This window comes from Elephas maximus, chromosome X (assembly GCF_024166365.1).
Source record: "Elephas maximus indicus isolate mEleMax1 chromosome X, mEleMax1 primary haplotype, whole genome shotgun sequence".
In the NCBI taxonomy this organism is placed as follows: domain Eukaryota; kingdom Metazoa; phylum Chordata; class Mammalia; order Proboscidea; family Elephantidae; genus Elephas; species Elephas maximus.
The window spans coordinates 176,841,394-176,869,244 of NC_064846.1; the positions used below are offsets into that span (position 1 = coordinate 176,841,394).

A 27,851-nucleotide genomic window follows, 5' to 3' on the forward strand; every position below is an offset into this window, starting at 1 on the left:
TATGAATGTGAGGAATGTGGGAAAGCCTTTAGTCAGTCAGGAAACCTCACTAAGCATATAAGAACTCACACTGGGCAGAGGCCTTATGAATGTAAGGAATGTGGGAAAGCCTTTAGTCTGCTCTCAACCCTCACTACACATATAAAAATTCACAGTGGAGAGAAGCCTTATGAATGTAAGCAATGTGGAAAAGCCTTTAGCAAGTCCTCAGGCCTCATGACACATAGAAGAATTCATACTGGAGAGAGGCCATATGAATGTAAGGAATGTGGGAAAGCCTTTAGTCACTCAGGAAACCTCACTAACCATATAAGAACTCACAATGGGCAGAGGCCTTATGAATGTAAGGAATGTGGGAAAGCCTATCATCAGCTCTCAAACCTCACTACACATATAAGAACTCACAGTGGAGAGAAGCCTTATGAATGTAAGCAATGTGGGAAAGCCTTTAGGCAGTCCTCAGGCCTCATGACACATAGAAGAATTCATACTGGAGAGAGGCCATATGAATGTAAGGAATGTGGGAAAGCCTTTACAGATCCCTCACACCTCACCTTGCATATGCGAACTCACAGTGGAGAGAGGCCTTATGAATGTGAGGAATGTGGGAAAGCCTTTAGTCACTCAGGAAACCTCACTAACCATATAAGAACTCACAATGGGCAGAGGCCTTATGAATGTAAGGAATGTGGGAAAGCCTTTCGTCAGCTCTCAAACCTCACCACACATATAACAATTCACAGTGGAGAGAAGCCTTATGAATGTAAGCAATGTGGGAAAACCTTTAGGCAGTCCTCAGGCCTCATGACACATAGAAGAATTCATACTGGAGAGAGGCCATATGAATGTAAAGAATGTGGGAAGGCCTTTCGTACTTGCTCTTCTCTCACAAGACATATAAAAACTCATAGTGGAGGACTTAGGAATGTAAGGAGCGTGAGAAAGCCCTTCCCTGTTCATCACACCTCACATCACATATAACATCTCACTGTGGAGAGACTACTCTGTCAAAAGGGGGGTGTTTCATCCTTAATTCTATAATTTCAAACAGCAAATTTCTGAAAGTCAGTGATAAAAGAACAAAGTTTCTCAGTGTGTAACAAAGCAGTACTACCTCCAAGAAGGGGTCATTCGAATTCCTTTGTGCCTATGAAAGTTTCATTTTCACTATGGGCTTGTCCTCATCGGTGTTTGTTACTTTCTCAGTCCAAGCTAAATTTTACCTTTCGGAAAGTCCTTGACTATAACAAATAAGCCTGTAGGGAATAGCCAGGAGGAAATGTGGTTTTACATTTGTTAATACTTTTATGGATGTTATTTTGTATACAATGAAATACACTCTTCTTGTATTTGGTTTAAGAGTGTTTTTTGAAAAAAATTGTATTCCATGGGAATTCCACTTTGGAATATAAGCTGACAGTTCCTTCAAAATCTAAACACAGTCCTCCCATTCTGATCTAGCAGTAACACTCCTAGGTATTTACCCACATGAGTTAAAAACATATATCCATATAAAAACCTGCTCACAAATGTTTATAGCAGCTTTCTACATAATTACAATAATTGAAAGCACCCAAAATGTCATTGAATAGGTAAATGGGTAAACAAATAGTGAGACATCCATTCAACGGTGTATTATTCAGTGATGAAAATAATTCAGCTATCAAGGTAGGAAAAGTTATGGAGGAATCTCAAATCCACACTACGTGAAAGAAGCCGGTCTAGAAAAGCTACATCCTGTGTGATCCCAAGCCTATGGCATTCTGGAAAAGTATGAAGTGTAGAGGCAGTACAAAAATCATTGATTGCCAGGGGTTTGGGGAGAGGCAGGAGGAACGAATAGGTGGAGCCCAGGGAATTTTTACAACTGTGTAACTATTCTGTAGGAAATGTAATGATGGACTGATGACAGTATGCATTTGTCAAAACCTATAGGAGTATAAACACAAAGAGTGAACCCTGATGAAGTCTATGTATTTTAGTTGCAAACCACGTCTCACTATTGATGTGCCCGTTGTTACAAACATATCCCACACCACAGGAATGCAACATGTTAAGAATAGGAGAAACACTGGGTGTAGGTGGGATGCATGGGGAGTCTGTACTTGATGCACAATTTTTCAGTAAATCCTCATGTCTCTGAAAACAAAGTCAATTTCAAAACTATGAAAACTATGGCATCCCATTTTTGTTTTGTTTTTATAACAGGGGCTGCAGAATCTATTGAAGTTTCTTATATCTTTTTCGTATGAACTAAGTAGACATCATTTGTTTTTGTTTCTTATAAGTGAATTTAAAAACTATTGTAAAATGCATGTAAAAAATAAATTTTGCCATTTTAACCATCTGAAGTGTACAAATGCATTAGTTACATTCACAATGTTGTGCAACCATCAACCCTCTTTCAAAAATTCTTCATCCCATCCCATTTGGAACAAAGGAGAATGAAGAAAACCAAACACACACAGAAAATTTAGCCCAAGGTACTAAAGGAGTACATGAACCAGAGACTGCACCAGCCTGAGACCAGAACAGCTAGATGGTGCCTGGCTGCCAGCAATGAGTGTCCTACCAGGGAACACAACACAGAGTCTCGGACAAAATGGGATAAAAATGTAGAACAGAGCTCAGATTCATGTTTGAGCAGATTTCATGGTCTGATAGAGACTGGAGGAGCCCCCGAGACCTTGGCCCCCAGACACACTGCAAACTGCTAACTGAAACCATTCTCCAAGCCCACTCATCAGACAAAGATTAGACAGGAGTGTAAAACCGGAAGTAATAAGCATGAGGAATGTGCTTCTTAGTTCAATTAGATTTATAAGACCAAATAGGTAGCTCCTGCCCAAAAGCAAGATGAGAAGGCAGGAAGGGACAGGGAAATTGGTCAAATGGACACAGGGAACCCAGGGGATTCCAACTAATGCCACAGAACAATATCTATGTAAATTTCTTAATAAGAAACTAACTTAAGGTGTAATGTTTCACCTAAAGAATAAGAAAAGTTTTTTTTCATCACCCCAAAGAGAAACTCTGTACCCAACAAGCAATAAGTCCCCATTTCTACTCCCTCCAGCGCCTGGTAACTAATAATAAACTGTTCTCTCTGCCTTTGCCAGTTCTGGACATTTCACATAAACGGAATTGTATGAAATTCGTCCTTTAGTGTCTGGCTTATTTCACTCCTCGTAATATGTGTTCAAGGTTCATCGATCACCTTGCATATAATACCAGAACTTCATTTCTCTTTGTGGTTGAATAAATATTCAATTTCTTCATCAGTGGCATAAGTTGTTGATGCATAAATTTGAATAATATTTGTATTCACTGTTCTTCCTTGTAGGCATATGGATATTATGGTGTCATTGACAGTGTTGTAATGCAGGATCTTGAAATGTTCTTTTTGATCATGAATGCAATTCCATTCCTCTTCAATTTGTCATTCCTGGCATAGTTGGTCATACGAATGTCTGATGTGTCCCATACCAGTCCATTTCAGCTCAGTAAAACCTAGGATATTGATCTTTATGAGTTCCATTTCATTTCTGATAACTTCCAAAGCTGCAGAATTTCATTAATAACGGTAATGTGGGGCAGCTAACAGGATTGAGAAAATGCTCACCATCACTGCCATTAAAGAAATGCAAATGAAAACTACTGCGAGGCAGGGAGAGAGGGATATTCACTAACTAGATAGCAGACAAAAATGTAGGCGATGGGAAGTACAACTGAAGAAAAACAAAAGGAATTTCCTCAATACAACCAAAAGCTTCAAAGGCCAGAGTAGTAAGGACAGGTGTCTGGAGACAATGGTTGCAAGGGACATGTCGGTCAACTGGCATAACAAAATGTATTAAGAAACCAGTCTGCATTCCACTTTGGTGAGAGGCCGCTGGGGTTTTAAACGCTAGGAAGCGGCCATCTAAGATGCATCAATTGGTCTGAACCCACCTGGAGCAAAGGAGAATGAAGAACACCAAAGACTCAAGATAAATACGAGCCCAAGAAACAGGGCCAGATAAACCAGAGACTCCACCAGCCTAAGACTCAAAGAACTAGATGGTGCCCAGCTGCTGGTGATCATTGCCCTGGGAGAACACAACAGAGAATACCTGATGGAACAGGACAATAGTGGGATGCAGATCTTAAAATCTCATAAAAAGCCCAGGCTTAATGGTCTGCCTGAGACCTAGGGACCCTGACAGCCAAGGTCCCCGAACCTTTGATAGCCCAAGATTGGAACCATTCCCGAAACCAACTCTACACACAGCGATTGGCCTGGACTATAAGACAATGATGCTGCTGAGGAGTGAACTTCATGGCTCAAGCAGACACATAGGATTATGTGGGCAACTCCTGTGTGGTGGCGAGATGGGAAGGAAGAGGGGGACAGGAGCTGGCTGAATGGACACGGGGAATGCAGGGTGGAGAGGAGGAATGTGCTGTCTCGTTAAGGGGAGCACAGCTAGGACTGCATAGCAAGGTCTGCACAGCTTTTTGTATGAGAGACTGACTTGATGTGTAAACTTTAACCTAAACCACATTAAGTTAAAGAAAACTATGAGCTACCTTCTTACCCCAACATTATTGGCACGTAAGAACAACAACAACAAAAACCCAAAAATCAATGCTGGAGAGGTTGCAGGGATGTCATGGGTTGAATTATGTCCCCCCGGAAATGTATTAACTTGGTTAAGTCATGATCCCATTATTCTGTGGTTGTCCTCCATTTTGTGATTGTAGTTTTATGTTAAGGAGGATTAGCGTGGGATGTAACACCCTTTACCAGGTCACCTCCCTGATCCAATGAAAAGGAAGTTTCCCTGGGGTGTGGCATGCACCACCTTTCATGAGAGATAAAAGGAAAAAAGTGAGCAGAGAGACAGGGGAACCTCATACCGGAAAGCACTGCCGGGAGCAGAGCGTGTCCTTTGGACCCAGGGTCCCTGCTCAGAGAGGCTTCCAAAGCTGGGACAGATTGAGGAGAAGGCTGATAGTAAAAGCCTTTCCCTGGAGCCGACGTCTCAAATTTGGACTTTTAGCCTACTTTACTGTGAAGAAATAAATTTCTCTTTGTTAAAGCCATCCACTTGTGGTATCTCTGTTATAGCAGCACTAGATGACTAAGACAAGGGACAGTGGAACTCTTATGCACTGCTGGTGAGAATGTAAAGGGGTACAACCATTTTGGAAAACGATTTGGTGCTTCCATAAAAAAACTAGAAATAGAAATACCATAGGATTCAGCAATACCACTCCTAGGAATATACCCTAGAGAAATAAGAGCCATCACGCAAATAGACATACCCATACGCATGTTCACTGCAGCATTGTCTACAATAGCAAAAAGATGGAAATAACCTAAGTGCCCATCGACAGGTGAATGGATGTCTTAGTCATCTAGTGCTGCTATAAGAGAAATGCCACAAGTGGATGGTTTTAACGCAGAGAAATTTTATTCTCTCACAGTCCAGAAGGCTAGAAGTCTGAATTCAAGGCACTGTCATCTCCAAGGGAAGACTTTCTCTCTGTGTTGTCATCAGTCTTGCCTTGGTCTGGGAGCATCCCAGTGCAGGAACCTCAGGTCCAAAGGACACACACTGCTGCTGGCACTGCTTTCTTGGCGATATGAGATCCCCATCTCTCTCTGATGGTTTCTCTCTTTTATATCTCAGAAGAGATCGCCTTAAGACACTACCTAGGCTTGTAGACCTCATCAATGTAACTGCCGCTAATTCAGCTTCATACATCATAGTGATAGGATTTACAACACCTAGAGAAATCAGAAGATAAAATGGTAGACAATCATACAAGGGAATGATGGCCTATCGAAATTGAGAGATATTTTGGGGGGGATGCAATTCAACCCATGACAATGGGTAAACAACCTATGGTACCTGAACACAATGGAATACTATGCAAAAATAATGAAGAATGATGAATCTGCGAAACATGTCACAATACGGATGAGTTGGGAGGGCATTTTAATGAGTGAAATGGGTCAATCACAAAAGGACGAATACTGTAGGAGACCACTATTACAAAAACTCATAGGAAGTTTTAAACACAGAAACGATCTCTGATGGTTACAAGGAAAGGGCGAGGAAGGAGAGAAAAACACTAGTGAATAGTTAAGAGGTAGCTTTGATGAAGGCTAAGGCACTAGGGAATACTGGGGAAGTCAGCAGAACTTGATCAAGCCAAGGTCATGGAAACTTCATAGACAAATCCAAATTCCCTGAGGGACCGAATTACCGGACTGAGGGCTAGGGACCACTGACTCATTAATATTTAGCCCAATTGGCATAACACACTTTAAAACGAAAATGTTCTGCATCCTACTTTGTTGAGTAGCATCTGGGGTCTTAAAAGCTCGTGAGTGGCCATCTAAGATGCTCCACTTTTCTCACCTTGTCTGGAGCAAAGAATAATGAAGAACACCACAGACACAAGGTAAAGATTAGTTCAAAGCACTAATGAATAACTACCACAGCCTCCACCAGATAGTCCAGCACAACCAGATGGTGCCCTGATTTCAACACCGACTGCTCTGACAGGGATCACAATAGAGGATCCCAGACAGAGCTGGAGGAAAAAGTAGAACAAAATCCAAACTCACAAGAGAAAACCAGACTTACTGGTCTGACAGAGACTGAGAAACCCTGAGAGTATGGCCCCCAGACAGCCTTTTAACTCAGTACTGAAGTCACTCCTCAGGTTCACTCTTCAGCCAAAGATTAGAAAGGCACCATAAAAAAAAAAAAGGGAAGTGAATTGTAGAAAGTACGAATCTAGGAAAATTGGAAGTCTCCATTCCTGCTACTCTTTTAACACAAGTCCAGTCCCTAATCATATTTCCCAAGATTCCCAGATGGGACAAGTATATAGTCCCCATTTATTTCTTTATAGCCTTATGAAATGTTTTCTTTCTGTTTTGGAGACACTCCCCCTACATCAGTGATTCTCAACTGGGGACCATTTTCCACCTCAGGATATCTGGCAATATCTGGAAACACTGCGAGGGAGGCACGTGCTAATACACTCTAGTGTTTTAGAGGCCAAGGAGGCTGCTGAACATCCTACATGCATCCTGGGGTATGCAGCCCTGGTGGAAGCCGTTGCACGTGGCCAAAAACTGGCCTAACCGTATGGGACAAAATCCAGGGACACATCAAAACTTCCCTTTTACATAACAATAGCCAACATCTACTTGGAACTTCACGTGGTATTTCTTGTGCTGGTGATTTACCATATTAGCTCATTTAATCCTCATATCAACCACATGTGGCACACTTTGTCATAGCCTCTCTTTCCCAGATGAGGAAACTGAGGCACAGGGGAGCTAAGCATATTTCTCAAAACCACCTTCTATTAAGGTGGCATCAAGATTTTTAAGCCAGGAAAGGAAAACCTAACAGTTCACACTATTAACTGCTCTGTTCCATCACCCATGGACACATGTGTCCAGCACAGGACATTGGCCGTGTCTCTGGCAGGAACTCTCACTGTAGAGAAATGTCTGCAGGGCTCCCTTTACGCCTTTGTTCACCAAGTTGTAGATGAAGGGCTTTGTCATGGAAGCGACCACCGTGTACAGAACGGCAAACACCCCTGCAGAAGTGACACACAGACATAAGCAGGCAGGCTTCGTAGAACAAGGAGACAAACGAGAGGTGAGACCCACAGGAGAAAATGTTTTATACTTCCTGTTACGGATCGAATTTGTATCCCCCCAAAGGATGTGTTATAAACCTTAATCCCTATACTTGTGGATATAGTGCTATTTGGGAGTGGGGTTTCTTGGTTATGTTAATGAGGCAATATCAGTGTAAGGTATGTCTTAAGTCAGTCTCTTTCGAGATGCAAAATAATTAGATTGAGCAAGCAGGCGAGCAGAGCTGGGGGAAGACAGATGCCACACCACATGAAGATAACCAAGAAACAGAGATCAGAAGCTGAGAAGAGACAAGGACCTTCCCTCAGAGGCCACAGAGAAAGGAAGTCTTCCCTAGAGCTGGTGTCCTGAATTTGAACTTCCAGCTCCCTAAACTGTTGCAAAAATAGCTTTGTTTGTTACAGCCACCCACTTGTGTTATTTCTGTTATATCAACACTAGACAACTAAGAATTTGTTATGGGACAGTGGGATGCTGCTCTAAAAAATATCTAAAATGCGGAAGTGGTTTTCGAATTGGGTAATAGGAAAAGCCTGGAAGAGTTTTAATGTGCGTAATAGTCAAAGCCTAGATGGTCTTCAAGCGAAGGTCGGTAGAGCTATGGACATCAGAAGCAATTCTGGTGAGGGCTCAGAAAGAAGTGAGGTGAGCCATAGAAAATTCTCCATCATTTTAGAGAATACATATGGTGCCATCAACAGAATGTTGCTAGACATGTGGACATTAAATGTGCTTCTGCTAGTGCTTTAAAAGGTGAACATGTGATTGGACGATGGAGGAGGACTAATTCTTTTTAGGCAACGTCAAGGAGCTTGCCTGAATTATGTCCAAATGTTCTGTGGGAGGCAGACCTTGTAACTGATGACCTGGGATAGAAGGGTGAGGGGATTTCTAAGCAAGGTCTTAAAGAGGTCACATGGTTTCTTCCTACTGCTAATAGTAAAATGCAAGAGGAAAGAGATGGACTTAAAAGTGAACTGTGCAACATGAAAACAGAACTTAAAGGTTTGGAAAATTCTGTTGAACAAACTAAGGACACGTGTCCTAGAATGTTTGTCAAGGATGTGGCTGCAAAAGGAAAGCCCTCTGCCTCTTGGAATTCTACAGGCAAGAAAGTGGGCAGAGGAGCTACATCTGTTGTCCTCCAAAAGAAGAATAATCCCTGCAGCTGCTCTGAGATCAGCAGAAAAGTTGGAAGGAATAGCAGAACCAGGGCTGACTGATTGTCAAATGGTGGAGCCAAGAACTCCTGGGTTTCAAAGGGTGCAGACACACCCTCCTAGGTTTCAAAGACTTAAATCTCCAGCATCTCGGTTTTGACATGTGGGGCTGCCATTCAGTTGTGTCAAGAGGATTGGTCTGCTGCTCAAAGCTGAGGGAGTGGGGTTGCCATGCTCAAGGGGCAGGAGAATGGTGTCTGCCAGGGTCGAGGGGAAATAGTCGCCGCTCAGGTGGACTAGGAGGATAGGGCTACCTAAAGCCAAGGGAGCAGAGTAGCCAACCCAGTGGCCTTGGAAGTTAGGTGTGAAACCCCAAGCCGAGAGACCTCCAACCAGAATCCAGAAAGCATGGCCAACACCCACGCTCTGGAGGGTGGGAACATTGCCCAGATGCTCTCAGGGAACAGAGCATTATTTTCAAGCCTTTAGAAATAATGAAATTTGTTCTGCTGGGTTTTGGACTTGGTTGGTGCCTATTATCCCTTCTTTCCCTCCGATTTCTCCAATCTGTAATGGAAATATTTACCTTGTGCCTATTCCACCATTGTACTTTGGAAACAGATGACTTGTAGTCTAGGTTTCACAGGTTTACAGATGCAAAGGAATTTTGACACATCTTTGATTTTCAGGATTCAGAAGATGAGATTTTGGGCTTGGAGTTGATTTAAGACATTTAGGATGGTGTGACGTGAATGTTTTTTGCATGCGGTGAAGACACGCATTTGGAGGGAGTCAAAAGTGAAATGTTATGTATTGAATTGTGTCGCCCAGAAATCTGTGTTGTAAATCCTAAACCCTATCCCTGTGGTTATAATTCAGTCTGGGAGTGGGTTTTCTCATATTAATGAGACAGTGTTAGTGAAGATAGTATGGATCATTTTTGTAATCTCAGAAATCTGTTTTGAGATATAAAAAGAGAAATTTTAAGCAAGCAACCTAACAAACATGCAGAGATCGAGGGAAAGACATGCCAGATCACGTGAAGATCATCAGGGAACAGAGAAACACGACCTGAGACAAGGACTTTCCCCGGAACCCACGGAAAGAGAAAGCATTTCCCTAGAGGCAGCACCCTGAATTTAGGCTTCTAGCCTCCTAAAGTGTGAGAAAATTAATTTGTTAAAGCCAGCCACTTCTGGTATTTCTGTTATAGCAGCTCTAGGTAACAAAGGCACTTCCCTTCCTTTCTTGAGATGCTCAGTATATAATACGCAGTTTGCGCATATATGAAAAGGATCCGAGCAAGAGGAAGAAAAACCATGACGTCTGTCACAATATATAACACAAGTTTGCTGATGAAGGTGTTGGAGTTGGCAAGCTTGAGGACTTTGGTGAGCTCACAGAAATAGCGTGGGATTTCAATGACTGCACAGAAAGTACCAGCACAGTCAAAGGGTCAGGAAGAGCACCCAGCATGCTGACAAGCCAAGGGTTTTGAATGACTGTGTAGTGCTGAGACAGAAAGGTCCACATAAACCAGAGGGTCCATCACCCTGAGACCAGAAGAACTAGATGGTGCACAGCTACCACCAATGACTGCCCTAACAGGGAACACAATAGGGAGCCCCTGACAGAGCAGGAGAAAAGCGCGGTGCAGAACTCAAATTCTAGTAAAAAACCAGACTTAGTGGTCTGACTGAGACTGGAGGAACCCCCGAAAACATGACCCCCGGACTCTCTGTTCACCCAGAACTAAAACCATTCCCAAAGCCAACTCTTGAGACATAGAATAGACTGCACTATAACGCATAAAATGATACTCTTGAAGAGTGTGCTTCTTAGTTCAAGCAGATACTCAAGACTAAATGGGCAGCTCCTGTCCAGAGGCGAGATGAGACAGCGAAAGGGATAGGAGCTAGTTGAATGGACACGGAAAATCTGGGGTGGAAGGGAGAAATGTGTGGTCACATTACAGGGATAGCAACTAGGGTCACATAAAAATATGTGTATAAACTTTTGTATTAGAAACTATCTTGAGCTGTAAATTTTCAACTAAAGCACACATACAAAAAAGAACAGGGCTTGTTGGGTTTGAGGTGGTGGGGCTGCCAGAGGGATTAGAAGAATGGGGCCGCCCAAGGCAAGGGAGCAGTGTTGCCATCTCAGTGGGCTTCAAAGGCCAAGATCAAGCTCAGGATTCAGGGGCCTACGCCCAGAATCCGAAGATCATGGTCAACACCTAGACTCTGGAATGCAGGGTTATTGCCTGGATGTTCTCAGAGACCAGAGGATTATTTTGAAGCCTTGAGTGACAATATATGTTGGGGTGCTGGGTTTTGGACTTACTTGGTGCCCCTTATCCCTTCTTTCCCTCTAATTTGCCCCTCTTGTGATAGAAATGTCAACATTGTTTCTGTTCTACTATTGTACTTTGGAAACAGATAATTTGTAACCTAGATTTCACAGGTTCACAGATGAAGAGGAATTTTGTCCGAGGATGGAATATGCCTAAAGTCTCACCTGTATTTGATTTAGATGACTTGGAAGATGAGATTTTGAACTTAGAATTGATTTAAGACTTTTGGAATGATGTGATGGGGTGAATGGGTTTTGCATGTGGCAGATATATTCAATTTGGCGGCCAAAACGTGGAATGTTACAGACTCAATTGTGTCTCCCAAAAGTATTGTCATAAATCCGGCCCTATATATCTGTGGTCATATTCCCATTTGGGAATGGGTTGCCTGTGTTATGCTAATGAGACAGGATTAGTGCTGGCTGTGTCTGGAGTCAATGTCTTTTGAGATATAAAAGAGACCCAACAAGTAAGCCAGAGAAACTGAGATGGAGGAAGAGAGTTGACAAGCCACATGAAGAACACTCGGGAGCACCTCGGGAAGAGATAAGGACCTTCTCCGAATTGTATTTATTTTGTTGTTGTTGAGAATATACACAGCAAAACATACAGCAATTCAACAGTTTCTACATGTACCATTTAGTGATATTGATTGCATTCTTCAAGTTGTGTCACCCTTCTCGTCCTCCTTTTCTGAGTTCTTCTTCCCCCATTAACATAAATTCATTGCTCCCTAAGTTTCTTATCTAATCTTTCCTGCTGCTGTTGTCAGTTTGATCCCACATAGATAGTTCCTGAAAGGGCCCGATGCTCAAGGCAGGCATTTTTGACGAGTTAAACAATTGTTTAGGTTTAAGAAGACTTCAGGGGATATTTTTGGTTTAAGGTTTAATGTTTATCTCAGGGCAATATTTTCAGGGGTTCATTCAACCTTCATGGATTCAGGAAGTTGGAGTCCATGAGAATTTGAAATTCTTATCTGTATTTTATCCCTTTTTATGAGGATTCTTCTACAGAGCCTTTGATCAAAATGTTCAGTAATGGTACTCAGGTACCACCCAGTTCTTCTGGTCTCATGGTATTGGAAGCAGTTTTTCATGGAGACAATTATCTACACTTTCCATATGTTCTTTATATTCCTGACTCAAGTTTTTCCTCTGTTGCTGCCGGTGAATACAGACCAACTGTTACGTCTTTCATGGCTCCTTGTAAGTGTTTAAGACCCCAGGCACTACACAACTAACTAGAAGGTGTAAGTACTAAACATGTGATTAGGCCACTTAATCAGAATATCCCATGAAACCATGATCCTAAACCTCCAAACCGAGTAAACAAATCTGAACAGATTTAAGCTGATTCAGCATCTACTTCATTTTTTAACGTTGTAAATATCTCTCACAAACCACTTCCTTCTTCATCATTTTTTATTTTTATTGCGCTTTACGTAAAAAAATTTTTTTTAAGTAAAAGTTTACAAATCAGATAAGTCGCTCATACAAAAATTTATATAACCTTGCTATGTTGACATCTGAAGGGCCTATGAATCTGCATTCTACCCCTCACCCACCTGGATAAGAGACTAGGCTGGATGTGGGGTCTTTACATCTCTAAAATCCCAAATTCCAAGAATCGCCAAGACGTGAGGGTGGGTGGGCGTGTCCAAGTCAGAAAAGTCCTTGGATAGAACTGCTGATCCGCTGGGAGTTAAAAAATTAACAGGCAAAAGAAGGGATGTGCAACACAGAGGTTTAGTCAGAGAATTCTCCTTTCTTCCATCTACAACAGTTCATCAACTGTTTTCCTTATCATGGGAGTTGACTCTCGAATCATGAAAAGATACACATTCTGTAGTTTGCCACCTCTCATTTTTAAATAACCAAGTTGTTTATGTCAGGAAGCCTCTAAATTGTAGTTTCGGTGGAGTAGAATTTGACCCAAGGATATCTAAATGTGTTTATTTTCATCTTTTCAATAATGAAAAAGGAGCCCTGTTAGCACAGTGGCTACGTGTTCAGCTCCTAACGAAAGATAGGCGTTTGAAACCCACCAGCTGCTCTGCGGAAGGAAGATGTGGCAGTCTGCTTCTGTAAAAACTACAGCCTTGGAAACCCTATGGGGCAATCCTACTCTGTCCTATAGAGTCCTTATGAGTTGCAATCCACTCGACGTCAACAGATCGGTAATCCAATTCTCTGTGCCATGAGAGACACGTAATCTAACAATGTGGATACTTCTTTGATTTTCCTTTCCCTCTGTGTAAGAGCTTTCAAAATAGAAGCGTTCGGTGTATCTAAAAAGGCTAGCTCGAGCCTCGGCCTCATGATTCCATTTTGTTATTTCCACTTTTACCAGACAACAGTTAATTTTCCGACAGGCTTAATGTGGTATCTAAAGAAATGTTTCTCTTTGTAACCACGCTAAGAAAGAATGTTGTCAGCTTTTCCCCAGGGTCCCTGGATACAAACAGTGTACCTAACCTGTACATTCTCAGAAAAATTTGTCTTGCAAACCTGTGCAGAGAAATTCCTTAACCAGGGGAAGACTGATGACAAGGACTTTCCCCAAGAGCTAAAAGAGAGAAAGCCTTCCCCTGGAGATGGCACCGTTAATTTGGACTTGTAGTATTCTAGACAGTGAGAGAACAAATTTCTGTTTATTAAAGCCATCCACCTGTGGTATTCCTGTTATAGCAGTACTAGGTAACTAAGAATTTGGCAGTAGCAGTGGGGTGGTGGCGTGCTGCTTTGACAGATACCTAATATGTGGAAGCTGTTTTTCAACTGGGAATGGATAGAGGCTGGACGAGTTTTAAAGTGCCTAAGAGTAGAAGCGTAGATTGCCTTGAAGAGAGTGTTGGTGGAATTCTGGACATCAAAGACAATTGTGGTGAGCACTCAGAAGAAAGTGAAAAGAGCTGTTAAAGCCATCCACTTGGGGAATTTCCGATATAACAGCACTAGATGAGTAAGACAACAGGTGAGCCTGGGGCTCCCTCTACTGGGCACTGGTTTGGGGTTCATGTTCTAAAACGCTATAAGCTGACTTTAGTAGAATTTCGGAATTTCAGTGATCACTTTGGGAAAATGAGTTCCCATTTGCATTGTCTATTTTCCTCTGTGGGGCACTTTTTTGGTGATCAGCTTTTGTCAGAGGGTCTGATATACCTCCATGTGAGACTCTGGCAAGTTAATCAGTTTTATCTAAAACCTGTGTTTTTGTGGAATTGACTTGATCTTACCAAAGAAATGCTGTATACCTTTTAAGAAACTGGAATCCCTATTTGTTTTCTCTTATGTTGTTTAAGGGTAGAAGCTTGATTTGTGAGCTGGCCTCACAGACTAGTAAGTTTATGATGTTCTTCTGTCCTTTTTGTTGTGAAGCTTGACTCTGATCTAGTAAGTGTAATCACAGTAATCTTTTAGTCCACTCAGTCCTATGTAGTTAATTTCAGTTCCACAGGATCCTGGGTCAGGAACAGTCTGTATACCCATCAACTTCTACACGAGAGTTCTGGAAATCTTCATTCAGCCTAGTGTATTCCATCTTCAAAATATCACACCTTTTTTCATAAGTCCAATGTAGTCCATCTTTTGTAGGACTATTTTGATCAAGGATTTTCAGTGAGGCAGCAAAATAAAAACTTATATGCAAATGACAAAACTTTCAAACGCCATGGTTAACTTATAATAATTCATATAAGTGGAAGATCTGATGGAAACTAATTACAAAAGTAATGCAAAGTCAAATGAAGTAAATTGAAAAAAATTTCTAAACAATAACTAACCTTATCTTCAAAGAACTTTGGATACAACACATAGTAATCTTGAGATGTAATACTATATAGTCAGGGTACCATATTTTTACACAAACAATATGTACCTTCTATTTTTGTTTTGCAGCCGTGCCTTTTCCCATGAAGTATTTTGTTAAGCGCTGTATGCTAGTTTTTATTACAGCAACATGAAAAAAATTGGTATAGCGGCACTTATGAAAATGCCTTCTGGGGGGAAGGTGCAGTTGGCAACGAAAAACAGGAGGCCCTCGTTATTTGTGTAAAAATACAGGATACCCCAAATATAACAAGATCATCAAGTTTTTGGAGCCCTGGTGGCACAGTTGTTATCAGCTCTGCTGCTAAACCAAAGGTTAGTGATTCAAATCCACCAGCAACTCCTTGGAATCCCTATGGGGTAGTTCTACTCAAATTGACTAGACAGCAACAGATTTGGTTTCGGTGTTTTGGATTAAGTCTCTAAACATCTGAACAGTAATTAAAAAAAAACTCCATAGGTAAATGATGGGAATTCCCCATTAAAAACATTGCCTCAGATGATGCTAGATTCAAAAGAAATAATGACTAATTAAAAAATAAAATTATGACAGTATCATGTGCTTCTTGTCTAGTATCAGGCACGCTGACACATAAATTTTTAACCCAAAGAAAATGACACTTCTGATTTGACAACACATTTCATGTAACTGATAACACATTCAATAAATCTTTTAAACAGTCTTTCTTATATATCTTTTGTTGAATCTAAAATTTTTTTTCTAAATTTTTTGTTTTTGTTGAGAATATGCACAGCAAACCATACCCCAATCCAACAGTTTCCATATGTACAATTTAGTGACAGATGATATTCTTCAAGGTGTGCAACCATTCTCGTCATCCTTTTCTAAGCTGTTCTTCCCCTATTAACATAAATTCACTGACTCCTGAGATTCCTGTCAAATCTTTGGAGTTGTTGCTGTCAATTTGATACCTTACAGTTTTTAAAAGTTTATAATGCTCAATGCAGACATTTTTCAGTAGTTAAGCTAAACATCGTTTGGTTTTAAGAAGACTTCAGGGAATTCTTACTGGTTTAAGGTTTAAAGATTATCTCAGGGGAAGAGTTTCAGGGGTTTATCCAACGTTCCTGGCTCCAGGAAGTCTGGAGTCCATGAATTTTTAAAAATTCTGTCCTGCATTTTCCCCCTTTTCATCAGGGTTCTTTTATAAAATCTTTGATCAAAACGTTCAGTAATTGTAGCCAGGCACAATCCAGTTCTTTTGATCACATGGCAAAGAAGGCAGTTGTTCATGGAGCCAATTAGCTACGTATTCCATATCTTCCTCCTATTCTTGACTCTCCTTCTTCTGTTGCTCCAGGTGAACAGAGTCCACCTGTGTACCTTGGATGGCAGCTTGTAAGCTTTTAAGACACCTGGCACTACACAACAAACTAGAAGGTAGAACAGAAGCACCAAACGTGTCATTAGGCCAATTAACTGGGATGTCTCATGAATCCATGGTCATAAACCTCCAAATCTCATGAGATTTAAGCAGCCTCAGCAAGAACTTTTGTTGTTGTTGTTAGTGTTGTGAATATATTACACAAATTTTGCTAATTCAACTTTTTACAGGTTCCAACTTACCGGTAGTTATTAGAATAATCGGCCATGCAACACTGCCCTTAATCAATGTGGTATTTCTATCACCTTTAACCCCATCTCATTTTCGTTTTCCTTTCCCTCTCACCTCAATAACCACTAATGAAATTTCTTCTCCACACATTTGCTTTTCTTGTCTTTTTACGGAGCCCTGGTATCGGAGTGGTTAAGCACTCGACTGCTAATTGAAAGGTTGGCGGTTTGAACTCACCAGTCACTCCACAGGAGAAAGATGTAACGGTCTGCTTCCGTAAATATTACAGCTTTAGAGCCCTATAGGGCAGTTCTATTCTGTCCTATAGGATTGCCCATGAGTCAGAATCGACTGGATGGCGGTGGATTTGGGTTTGCATTTTTACATCAGTCAAGTCGTACAGTATTTGTCCTTCTGCGATTGACTTATTTCACTCAGCAGAATGTCTTCCAGCTCCATCCGTATTGTAGCATGTGTACTGATAGTTCATTTCTTCTACATTTTGTTTATCCGTTCAAATGTAGATGGGCATTTATGTTGTTTCTACTTTTTGGCTATTGTGAACAGTGCTGCAATGAACATGGATGTACAAGTCTCTGAGCCTTTGCTTGCAAGTCTTTTGGTTATGTAAGTAGGAGTGGAGTTGCTTGGTCACATGGGAGTTCTATTTTTAGTTTTTGAGGAACAACTACAGTTTTCCTGGAGGGCTTTACCATTTTGCATTCCAACTAGCAATAGGTGTTTCCAATTTCCCTACCTCCTAACTTGTTATTTTTCTTGATTTTTTTAATTTGGCTATCCTAGTGGAAGTGAAATAGTATGTCTATGGTTTTGATTTGCCCCTCTGTAATTGCTACTAAAGAGCATCCTCCTATTGAGTTTCTTAGAGCTATTTTTTACAGAAACTTTTACCCATGGAAGCAGCAGTCAAGAAATCAAATGATGAATTGGGCAAAACTATTGCAAAAGACCAGTTTAAACTGTTAAAAGCAGAAATATCACTTTGAGAAATAAGGTGCACCTGACCCAACCAATAGTATTTTCAGTCACCTCATGTGCATAGAAAAGCTGGAAATGAATAAGGAAGACTCAGGAACTGATGCCTTTGAGTTGCCGTGTTGGTGAAGAATAACGAATGTACTATGGACTGCCAGAAAAACGAAGGAATGTGTCTTGGAAGAAGTACAACCAGAATGCTACTTAGAAGCGAGGATGGCGAGAATTCGTCTGACGTACTTTGGCCATTATCAGGAGGGAGAAGTCCCTGGAGAAGGACATCATGCTTGTTAAAGTAGACGAAAGAGAGGAAGACCTTAAATGAGGTGGATTGACACAGTGGCTGCAATGATGGGATCAAGAATAGCAATGGTTGTGAAGATGGTGCAGGACTGGACAGTGTTTGGTTCTGTCGTACGTATGGTGACTATGAGTTGGAACCTACCTGATTGTACCTAAGATCAGCTGTGATTTTGTATGCTTATTTTTTTCCTACTCGTGTGTGCTCTATTAGACAAATAAATTACAAATATTCAATGCTCAATGCTTTCTTGGTTTGAATGCTACCTGGCCATATTACCTGCTTTGCTTGATAAATTCATGACTATTTTCGTTGTTATTTTGTTTTACGTTTTCCCATATGTCCAATGAATGAGATTAATCACTAGTTTCTGTGTTCCTATTGGACTTGTGCTGCTTCTCCTGCTCACCGGAAGCGCAAGTGTGCCTCCTTGGTCGCCGTCCGACCGGTTCCTCCGGTGTCTGGCAGCAACTGCTTCCTGTAGGCCTGTGTGTGTCGGTGCGTGGACAGGTGAGGTGGTGGGCACCAGCGCACCCCAGTGCTGCTGAGGGAGCTGGGAAACAAGCAGGGTCCCGGGTCTCCCGGGCGCCTGGGTCACTCCCTGTGTGTCGGTGCGTGGACAGGTGAGGTGGTGGGCGGCATGGGAGCCGCGCAGACGTCTGCTGCTGAGGGAGCTGGGAGACTTGCGGGGTCCCGGGCCTCCCGGGCGCCGGGGTCGCTCCCTGTGTGTGTCGGTGCGTGGACAGGTGAGGTGGTGGGAGCCGCTCAGACCTGTGCTGCTCAGGGGGCGGGGAGACATGCATGGTCCCGGGCCTCCCGGGCGCCGGGGTCGCTCCCTGTGTGTGTCGGTGCGTGGACAGGTGAGGTGGTGGGAGCCGCTCAGACCTGTGCCGTTTAGGGAGCTGGGAGACATGGAGGGTCCCGGGCCTCCCGGGCGCCGGGGTCGCTCCCTGTGTGTGTCGGTGCGTGGACAGGTGAGGTGGTGGGAGCCGCTCAGACTTGTGCTGCTCAGGGGGCGGGGAGACATGCATGGTCCCGGGCCTCCCGGGCACCTGGGTCGCTCCCTGTGTGTGTCGGTGCGTGGACAGGTGAGGTGGTGGGAGCCGCTCAGACCTGTGCCGTTTAGGGAGCTGGGAGACATGGAGGGTCCCGGGCCTCCCGGGCGCCGGGGTCGCTCCCTGTGTGTGTCGGTGCGTGGACAGGTGAGGTGGTGGGAGCCGCCCAGACCTGTGCTGCTAAGGAAACGCGGAGACATGCAGGGTCCCGGGCCTCCTGGGGGTTCGGGTCGCTCCCGGCGTCTGAATGGCGCGTCCCCACGTGTTGTGGAGACACGGGTGCGCGGTTACCTTGAGCTGCTCCTCAGCCCTCAGTCACTGCTGGCCCCTGCGTATATTTACCGTTTATTGAGCTGTTTCTGGAGGGCTGGGCACGGGGTCGAGGACTTCGTCTAAGGGACCTTCTCTGAGCCTCCAAACACCACTGCCAGGGAGCGACGATTTGTAACGTTTTACAGAAGTCTAATAATCTCGGAGAAATTTAATACCTCGCCCGTAGACAAATATGTACTCAGTGGTAGTGTCTGAACTCAAATGCAAATCTGTTGTTACTTCAAGGGGCATAGTGATCACAGTCTCCCTGCCTGAAACGGCTCCTCTTTCTTTTCTGTGCTTCATCAGGCAGGACTTTTGTTGAGTATTAGTGGTCCTGGGGAAATGAAGATTGTGGCGAGGACTATAACCTCCTCCTTTAATGGGTATATGTATTTAGGACTGATGAACAATCAAAAAACATGACTTGGAAATAGTACGTACGTTTAGGAGCACGTTTATCCCAGTTTCAGGAGGGAAACATTTAATACAGGCACCTTTCGAGGAATTTCTTGGGCGTTAAGGCAGAAATTTTCATCACGATTGTGTGAGAAACCATGCAGCCAGTCGTAGTTGGTCCGATATAAAATGTGATGTTGCTGAACGGTCTTAATGCAGGCTACGAACGATTTATTGAGATCACACACCCTGGGTGTGTAGTCTGTGCTAGATTGGGTACTGGGAATTGAACTGTAACCTAACCACTCGGGTTCTTGCCCTGTCTTATTAGCCGATTGAAATAAGATGGACACCGATTGGAAGGGCAGCAGAAAGTGGCAAGTTTATTGTCTGCACATACAAGGAGCACCTGGGGTCTAGTGACCTTATGGCCACGTGCTGGCTGACTACGGGAGTTGGGGAGCTTTTTGTTTCCAGTGGCCTCAGGGGCTGGGTTTGGTACCTGGAGTCTTCTGCCTTTAGCCCTCCCCTGCCTATATTGGGGTGGGGGGAGGGTCAGGTGAAGGATGTGATTTCAATCTGTGCATTCTTCAGGGTGTAACTAGGGCTAGTCAATGGACCCAGCCAGTACCTGCTGCGACTTCCTGCTCAAAAGAAGCTTGTGGTTAGCAAGACAAAGGGGGAGGGGGGAGGGGTGTTGACTGGGGTTTTCAGTATGGCTGACAGCCTGTTTCAGAACCACAGTTTCTGCTACCAAAGAAGCACAGTCCTTAAAAGGTCGATGGCTTCTTGGAGCACAAACCCTGCGTATTCCTAGAGTCAGAGCGGCGAAAATTAGGAATGAAGGGAAGGTGGGAGGCCCTTGTAACGCCACTAACCCATATACTTCAGATCTTAGAGGGTCAACGACACTGCAGTGTTGAAAAGTTCCCTCATCTTGTATAAGAATTATTTTACACAGTGAAAGAGTGAAGTAGGGCGGCCCTGGGTGGCGGAAAAGGTTCAGATTATTAGTGGAAAGGTTGGTAGATTGAACTCACCCAGATGTGCCTTGAAAGACAGGCCTGTCTATGTGCTCCTGAAAGGTCACAGCGCTGAAAACCCTATGGAGCAAATTTCAAGTGTCTGTATTTCAGTGTCCTGTTGGAGAAATTATTGAGAGTGCCAGTGCTTAATCTTTTTTAAAGTTGCTATGAATTATAGTTCCTGTTTTGTGTGTACATATATATTTAATTATTATTATGGAAGAAGTCTTTTTTTCACATATTAACCAGGTGATCTAGATCTAATTACCTTAAAAAACCAATTCTTTACACACTGCAGTTCTTGAAATGTGATTTTATTTCTTTAGGTTAGTACAGCCTGAGGTTGGTGTGAAATCTGAGAAATACCAGTTTTCCTCTCTATATCCTCACAGTATCTAAAGCTCCCTCCTTTCACTTACATTCCAACCAAGAAACTAAATTTCTTTCTTTCTTCTTAATAGTGTCATTTCATGGTACCTGTGTGTGTGTGTGTGGTAATATAAATATAACAAGTCTTTTTCCTTTTTCAACCATTTTTACATGCAGAATTCAACGTGAATTGCTTTCACCATGTTGTGCAACTATCACCTCTATCCATTTCCAAGATTTTCCATCACCATTAGAAGAAAGTCAGTGTCCCCTAAGCATTAACTCCCCTCCTCTCTCCCATCTTCCCCTAGTAACGATTTGGTCTCTATATACTTGGCTATTACAGATACTTAAGTGAGATTGTACAAGATTTATACTTTTGTGTCTGACTTGTTTAATTTAGCATAGAGTTTTCAAGATTCATCCATAGCGTAACATTTATGAGAACTTAATCTCTTTTTATGGCCGAATAATATTCTATTTTTTTAATCCATGCGTCTGTTGATGGACATTTGGTTTTTTTTTTACACTTTTTTGCTATTTTGAATAGTGGTGTTTGAACATTGGTGTAAAAATAGCTGTTTGCATCCCTACTTTCAAGACTTTTGTGTATCTACTTGTTAGGTATCATTGAGGTAATTTTAGACTCATGGTGAGACCACGTGACAGAGTAGAGCTCTAGTGTAGGGTTTTTTTCCTGTAATTTTAACGAAAGCAAATCATGGCGTCTTTGCCACAGGTGAAAAGTGCCAACTTTTGTTTTCTTTAGTTACATAATTTTATACTTTTGTTGTGGAGAATATACACAGCAAAACATACACCAATTCAACATTTTCTACAGGTACCGTTTACTGACATTGATTATGTTCTTCCAGTCACACAACCATTCTCACTGAACTTTTCTCAGTTGTTCTCCCCTTAACATAAACTCAGTGCTCCCTAGGGTTACTGTCAGCTCTTCTGAGTTGCTGTTGTCAGTTTGACCGCACAGAGACAGTTTTCTAAAGAGCAGAATGCTCAAGGCTCATTGTTTACTACTTAAGCTAAACTATTGTTCGATTTTAAGAAGACTCTAACGGATATTTTTGGTTTAAGGTTTAAAGATGATCGCAGGGCAATAGCTTCAGGGGTTCATCCAACCTTCATGGCTCCAGGAAGCCTGGAGTCCATAAGAATTTGAAATTCTGTTGTGCATTTTCCCTCTTTAGATCAGGATTCTGCTCTAGAAGTTTCAATGAAGATATTCCGTAATGGCAGCCAGGCACTCTCCTGTTCTTCTACTCTCATGGCCAATGAGGCAGCTGTTCATGGAGGCAGTTACCACACATTCCTTATCCTCCTCCTTTTCCTGACTCAACTTTTTCCTTGATTGTTCCAGGTGAATACAGACCAACTTTTGTGCCTTGGATGGCAGCTTGTAAGACCCCAGGCACCACACAGTGAACTAGGAGGTTAAATCACTCAACACGTTATTAGGCCAGTTAACTGCGATGTCCCATGAAAGCGTAACCCTCAACCTCCAAAGCAAGGAACCATGTCCCATGAGGTATATGGTTGTTCATCAGCAGCCTCAACATCTGCTCTTTTTATTGTTGTTCATACTGTCAGTCTTTTGGTTAGCAAGCGGGTACTTAACCATTTGCACCATCTGCGCTCCTATAAATGGAAATTTCTGGGTCATAGGCTATTCGTATGTTTAACATTTTGAAAAACAGGCACACTTTTCCACAGAGGCTGAACCATTTTACAACCCACCGGCAATTTCTTCATATTCTCCCCAACTCTTGTTGTTTCTGATAGTAGCCATCCTCCTAAGGATGAGGTGGTGTGTCTTGTGGTTTGGGTTTGCATTTCCCTAATGACAAGGGCATTCATCATCTTTTCATGTGTTTATTGACCATTTGCTTATCATCTTTGGTGAAATGTCTCCTTCAGTTTTTTGCCCAATTTTATAATTGTTGCTGACACTTAGGAGGTCTTTCTCTGTCCTGGATACTAAACCCTTATGGCATGTATGATTCCCAAATGCAGTGAAACCTGTGAAAGCTGGAACCTCTAAGGTGGAAACCTGTCAGAGTAGGAAAACTCAAATATTTTCCATTAAAGAAGTGACCAAAAAGTGGCAAGGCTGCGCTGCGTAAAAGGCGGAAAAATTGCAAGACCCAGAAAAAGAAGGCAATCCTGTCAAATTCCAGCTCTCACAGGTTTCAGTGTATTTTCTCCCATTCTGTAGATTGTCTCTTCCCTTTGTTGAGAGTCTTAATTGATCTGTTTTGTCTTTTATTCCTTGAGCTTTTTGCTATTGTAGCTCAGAATCCATTGTTGAAAGCTAGTGTGTGGAGAAAAGAAACGTGCTTCTTTTTTTAAATTGTAAAAATATAGTATGAGTCAAAAACTCTAAAACTGCGTACAGTAAAACCAATTTTTGAACAGCACTTTTAATCTCAACATGGTGTTGAATAATGTGGTGCCTCCTATTTTCCTTCTCTAGAGATAGATATTCTAGGAGTACTCCCATTCTGGATGGGACTTTCCTTTGGAGACATGACTGTTGTCATGTTACTTCATGTCAAATTCAAGCCTTCATTCAAAACTACTGAATTTTCTCGGTGAGAATCTAAGAAATGCTCCTCAGATACCATGACAATATCAGCTTTTTTTTTTTTTCTTTTCCAGCGAAGAAAGCTTTCTTCATTTTATTACTTTTTTTTCTCTCTCTCTCTCTCACACACACACACAGTAGTCATTTAATTTCTTATTCAACGAAACAGGTTAAACCACATGAAATTCCATGTTGGCCTTTTTCTGAGTTACCAAAAAGGCACTTTCACATCCTTATTCCAAATACACCTGGGTGTTTACAAAGATCTAAAGAATTCACTGTAACGTGTACAAGTGTAAGCAGTGGTTCAGTTAAAATAAGGGATGTCTACACTCAGGAGAAGTCTTCACAGAGCCTTGAAAGTCAAGCAGAAAAAAAGAAGCTTTTCATCCAGAAGTTGACTGTAATTACCAGCCCCTGGTCTGCATCAAGCTCGTCCAGTCCCTTAGTACAGCAACCAAATGTCTGCTGTCAGACGTTAGAATCTGTGCCAGGAACCATTAATTATTTGCTAAAGGCCTCATCCGTGCCAACACTCTGCTCTTCTTCTCCTTTAGCTTGCAGCTTCAGAAGTGGGAATGCAGCCTGTTTCAGAGGACACAGTGTGATTGTTCGTGGCCAGCAGAAGACGCCCCACAGGATGAGATTCAGGCTCTTGGGTACCAATGGGTTCAGACACCAAGTCCTTCCCATAGCCCACCTGGAACACTAAGGACTGTAACGCTCTGAAACCTAACATGTCCAAAATCTCACCTGAACAAATCTACTTCTCACCTGGCTTTCCCAGCCGGTAAGCTGCACCAGCCTTCATTCATTCACTGCATTCAGGGAAACAGTCCAAGCTACCGTGAGAGGGGAGCTTCCTTAGGAAGGCAGCTCTGAACTTTCTTCTCCTATTTCTCTTTTCAGAGGAAGGTACAGTCTCCACCCAGCAGCAAGAGGCAGATATCAACAATGTAAACCAAGCCAACTCTCAATCACATCCAGAAAAAATCCACATATTTTACCCTCTCTGACAAGACCCTCCACATCTGAGTTAAATTTAGAACACCCTCATATTTCATAGGCTCTTGACATCTTTTTAGAAAAAACCTTTTCAGACATGTCAACATTTTCCCTGCCTTTCAGCCTTCGCACCAAGTATTTCTGCTGATTAGAGGAAAACTTTTAAACTCTAGGAACTCAATAATTCCTATAATTCTTGTCTCACTTCAAATGTCACCTCTGCAGAAAGTGTCCCTCCTATCCCCTCAGTTATTCCCACTCATTTCTATGTTTAAGTGTCATTGAGGTTTTCAGAATGAGGTAAATCCAATTGAGGTTGACATTAACCTTCATCATGCAAGTAAAAACAAACAGTGCAATGTTCCATTTCCCTATGTGACAGACTTTTAGCAAGCCCAAAACTGTGAAGCTCTGCATTGTGCTGATGGCAGCTTTCATGCCCTCTCTGCCCTGTTGGTTGCTTAAGGGTCTGGTGAGTCCACTTGAGCTGTGATGCCCATTAGCCGGGTATTGCTATTTCAATTAAAAGTAATTAAAACTGAAAGTAGAGTTCCTTCATTGCACTAGTCATATGTTCTGTGGTGAAGAGGCACATAGGGCTAGTGGCTACCTTATTGCACTGTACAGAAACAGAACATGTCTATCTTCACATAAAGTACTCTTGGATAGTGCTGCTGAAGACTATATATAACAGGTAATAATCTGTGTGTGTCCTCAATGATCAGTGTCAAAGGCCAGAAGGAACAAGAAGACAAAATACAGAGTGTCTGCCCATAGATTTATCATCTAGCTTGGGAGACAGTTTGAAAGAAAGAATGAAAAACTAAGGATATGTGATATCTGTATTAAAAAGACCTAAGCCGAGAGTGAGGTTCAACTGCTTGAAAAGGGAAATTATTTCAGTGAAGATTCAGAAAATTGGCTTTTTTTTTAGCTACATGCAGTGTTGTGTAGAGCTGATACCATTTTGTATGGGTGGGGGTGGAAAGAGTATTTCAGTTGGGAAAAATAAATGTGTAAATCCCTGAGGCAGCAGAGAACCCAGTATTATCCATTCATTGATGGAAGTCAGAGATGATTAAAGCAGAGAAAACAACAAGTGAGTGGTGAGGTTTGTGTGAGCTGGATTGGAACAGATCGTTTAGAACCGTGCTGAATACTCTGGGCTTTTGGAAGGCCCATGGACAGCCACTGATGGGCACTGAGCATTTCCTATGCCACAGATAGAATTTGGAAGTGACAACGATGATTGAACGATGTCAGGCCGGAGCTTGTTATGAACAAATTAGGGAAGACTGTGAGGAGGTCTAGACGCGGAGATTGATTGTGAATCAGGAAGATAGCCAGTGATACAATAGAGGTGTGGATGGATAAAGGGCATCCCTTCATAGACTGCTCATTCCTGTACATCACTGAATGCTTCTCACGGTTGAATGTCAATGTGCATAACCCCTGGATCTGGTTGAAATGCAAATTTTGACTGAGAAATTCTGGGGTGGGACTTGAGTTTTCCAGGTACTGAACAAGCTCGTGGTTTATGCTGGAAATGCTAGTCGAGAAATAATGATGTGAATTAAAATTAGCGAGCTGTATTACAGAAAATAAAAAAGAAGGAAAACGCGTAGAGGGGAGACACTGGTGTAAAGATCTTGCAACAGAGAATTCATTGACAGTGAGACCAAGAAATGAAATAGGACTCAAGCTGGAGAGGGAGCAGGGTGAAAAGAAATAGGAAGTGAGGTAGGAGACAGGTCCTTCGTGAAAACATAAAAGTTTTCTGATTTATTTGTTGATCTGGTTAATACCAGAAAGAGAAAGTGTTCAGGAATCCCCCCAGATTTCTCAAAATCTTAGTGAGTGGTGTTCTCATGGTTTGAAAATGAAGGGAGAAAAATACCATAAAAGTCAAGGGGCAGAAAGAAATGTTAGTTACTTCCAAAGGAACAGAAAAAATACTGATCAGATATTATAGTGTCATAAATGAGATGAAAAAGTTTTAGAAAAGCACAGTGGAAGGTTTTTTACAGCACATAACTTAAAAATAAATGAACCAGGATGAGTTCATTGTCAATATATGAAAAGTATGTTCTTAAAATTTCATCCATGTTAATGTCAGATAACAGTGACATCTGACACCAGGAACAAAGGTACATAGGTAAGCCCACAACTTGAACATTGGATCCCTAACTCCCTGGAGGAAATCAGGTTCAAGTTTTGTAGCCTGGCCAGGCCTGCTTGCTTCTCATGCTGTGGGAGAGGTAAATTCCTCCATGTGTGATCTTGTTGCAGAAAGGAGAGGCCTGTGGAGCTTCCTGAAGAATGCAGGTGTGTGCTGTGGGGGCTGGAGCCTGTTCTGCCTTTAGTGTAAAGGCCCTCAGGGTGGAGCATTGCCCTGAGCCTGGGAGGAGGCCAAAGGCCTGTCACTGCCTGCTTCCTGCACACTGTTTCTTCCCCATCCTTCTTCTATTTCAGGTCTCAGGTGTGGTGCAGGGAGAACTAGTCCAGTCCAGGCAGCTGGGGACCTCAGGCGACCATCTGGCACATCCATCAATCACAGGGAAGGATTTCAATTGCTGTCACTGGTGTGTGGACCAAACATTATTCATCTGCCTCCAGACTGCCCAGGCCTCTGCTTCCAGTCCTGTCCCTCTTCCTGGAAGTGGCTTCTTGGGGTCAGAGACGTCATTCCATAGACGCCCAGAAGCTGGAGAAGAAAATGGTGAGTTCCACGCAGAACTGGGTTATCCTTAGCATTATGTGGGTGAGGCTGGATCTGAATTGTTGGGAAGCAGCCGTGTGCTGCGGGACTGTGGTTTCAGTGAAGAAGACAGTGACAGAGGAGGCTGAGGAACTGAGCCCTAGGAGGCACCCTAATACCTTGCTCCACTGTCTCTGGGCCCTTCATCCCCACATACATGGCATTTGAAGATTTGAATACCTGGTGTCACCTTCCTTATGTGACTCTCAGAGGTAGCATCACACGGTGTTAATATCCCCCCTTCCCCCGTCCCGGTTCCTGGTGTTCTGTGTTGAATGACAGAGTGTTCTCTCCTGAATCTGAAGACAGAGGAGCTCTGGCTGTGGAGGCTGAGCCCCGACCCTCTAGAGCCATCCTTGTCCCATGTCTCTGAACAGTGTTCTTGAGTCCCCCTAGGCACTGGAGCACTATGAGTCTTAAAAGGATTGAGA

The 27,851-nt window shown here is 42.6% G+C and overlaps 1 protein-coding gene across 11 annotated transcripts in view; it reads left to right on the plus strand.

Annotated features, from left to right (window-relative positions):
- LOC126069370 (zinc finger protein 208-like) overlaps positions 1-27,851 on the plus strand; it is a 464,532-nt gene that overhangs the window by 320,130 nt on the left and 116,551 nt on the right. For 8 of the 11 annotated variants that reach the window (XM_049872688.1, XM_049872693.1, XM_049872696.1 and 5 more), the window contains one exon: positions 46-633. In XM_049872688.1, coding sequence (XP_049728645.1) covers positions 46-633 — 588 coding nt within the window. Of the gene's footprint in view, positions 1-45; positions 2,771-27,851 lie in introns of those variants that run through there. The other 3 variants (XR_007515918.1, XM_049872689.1, XM_049872697.1) reach the window with 3 other exon arrangements.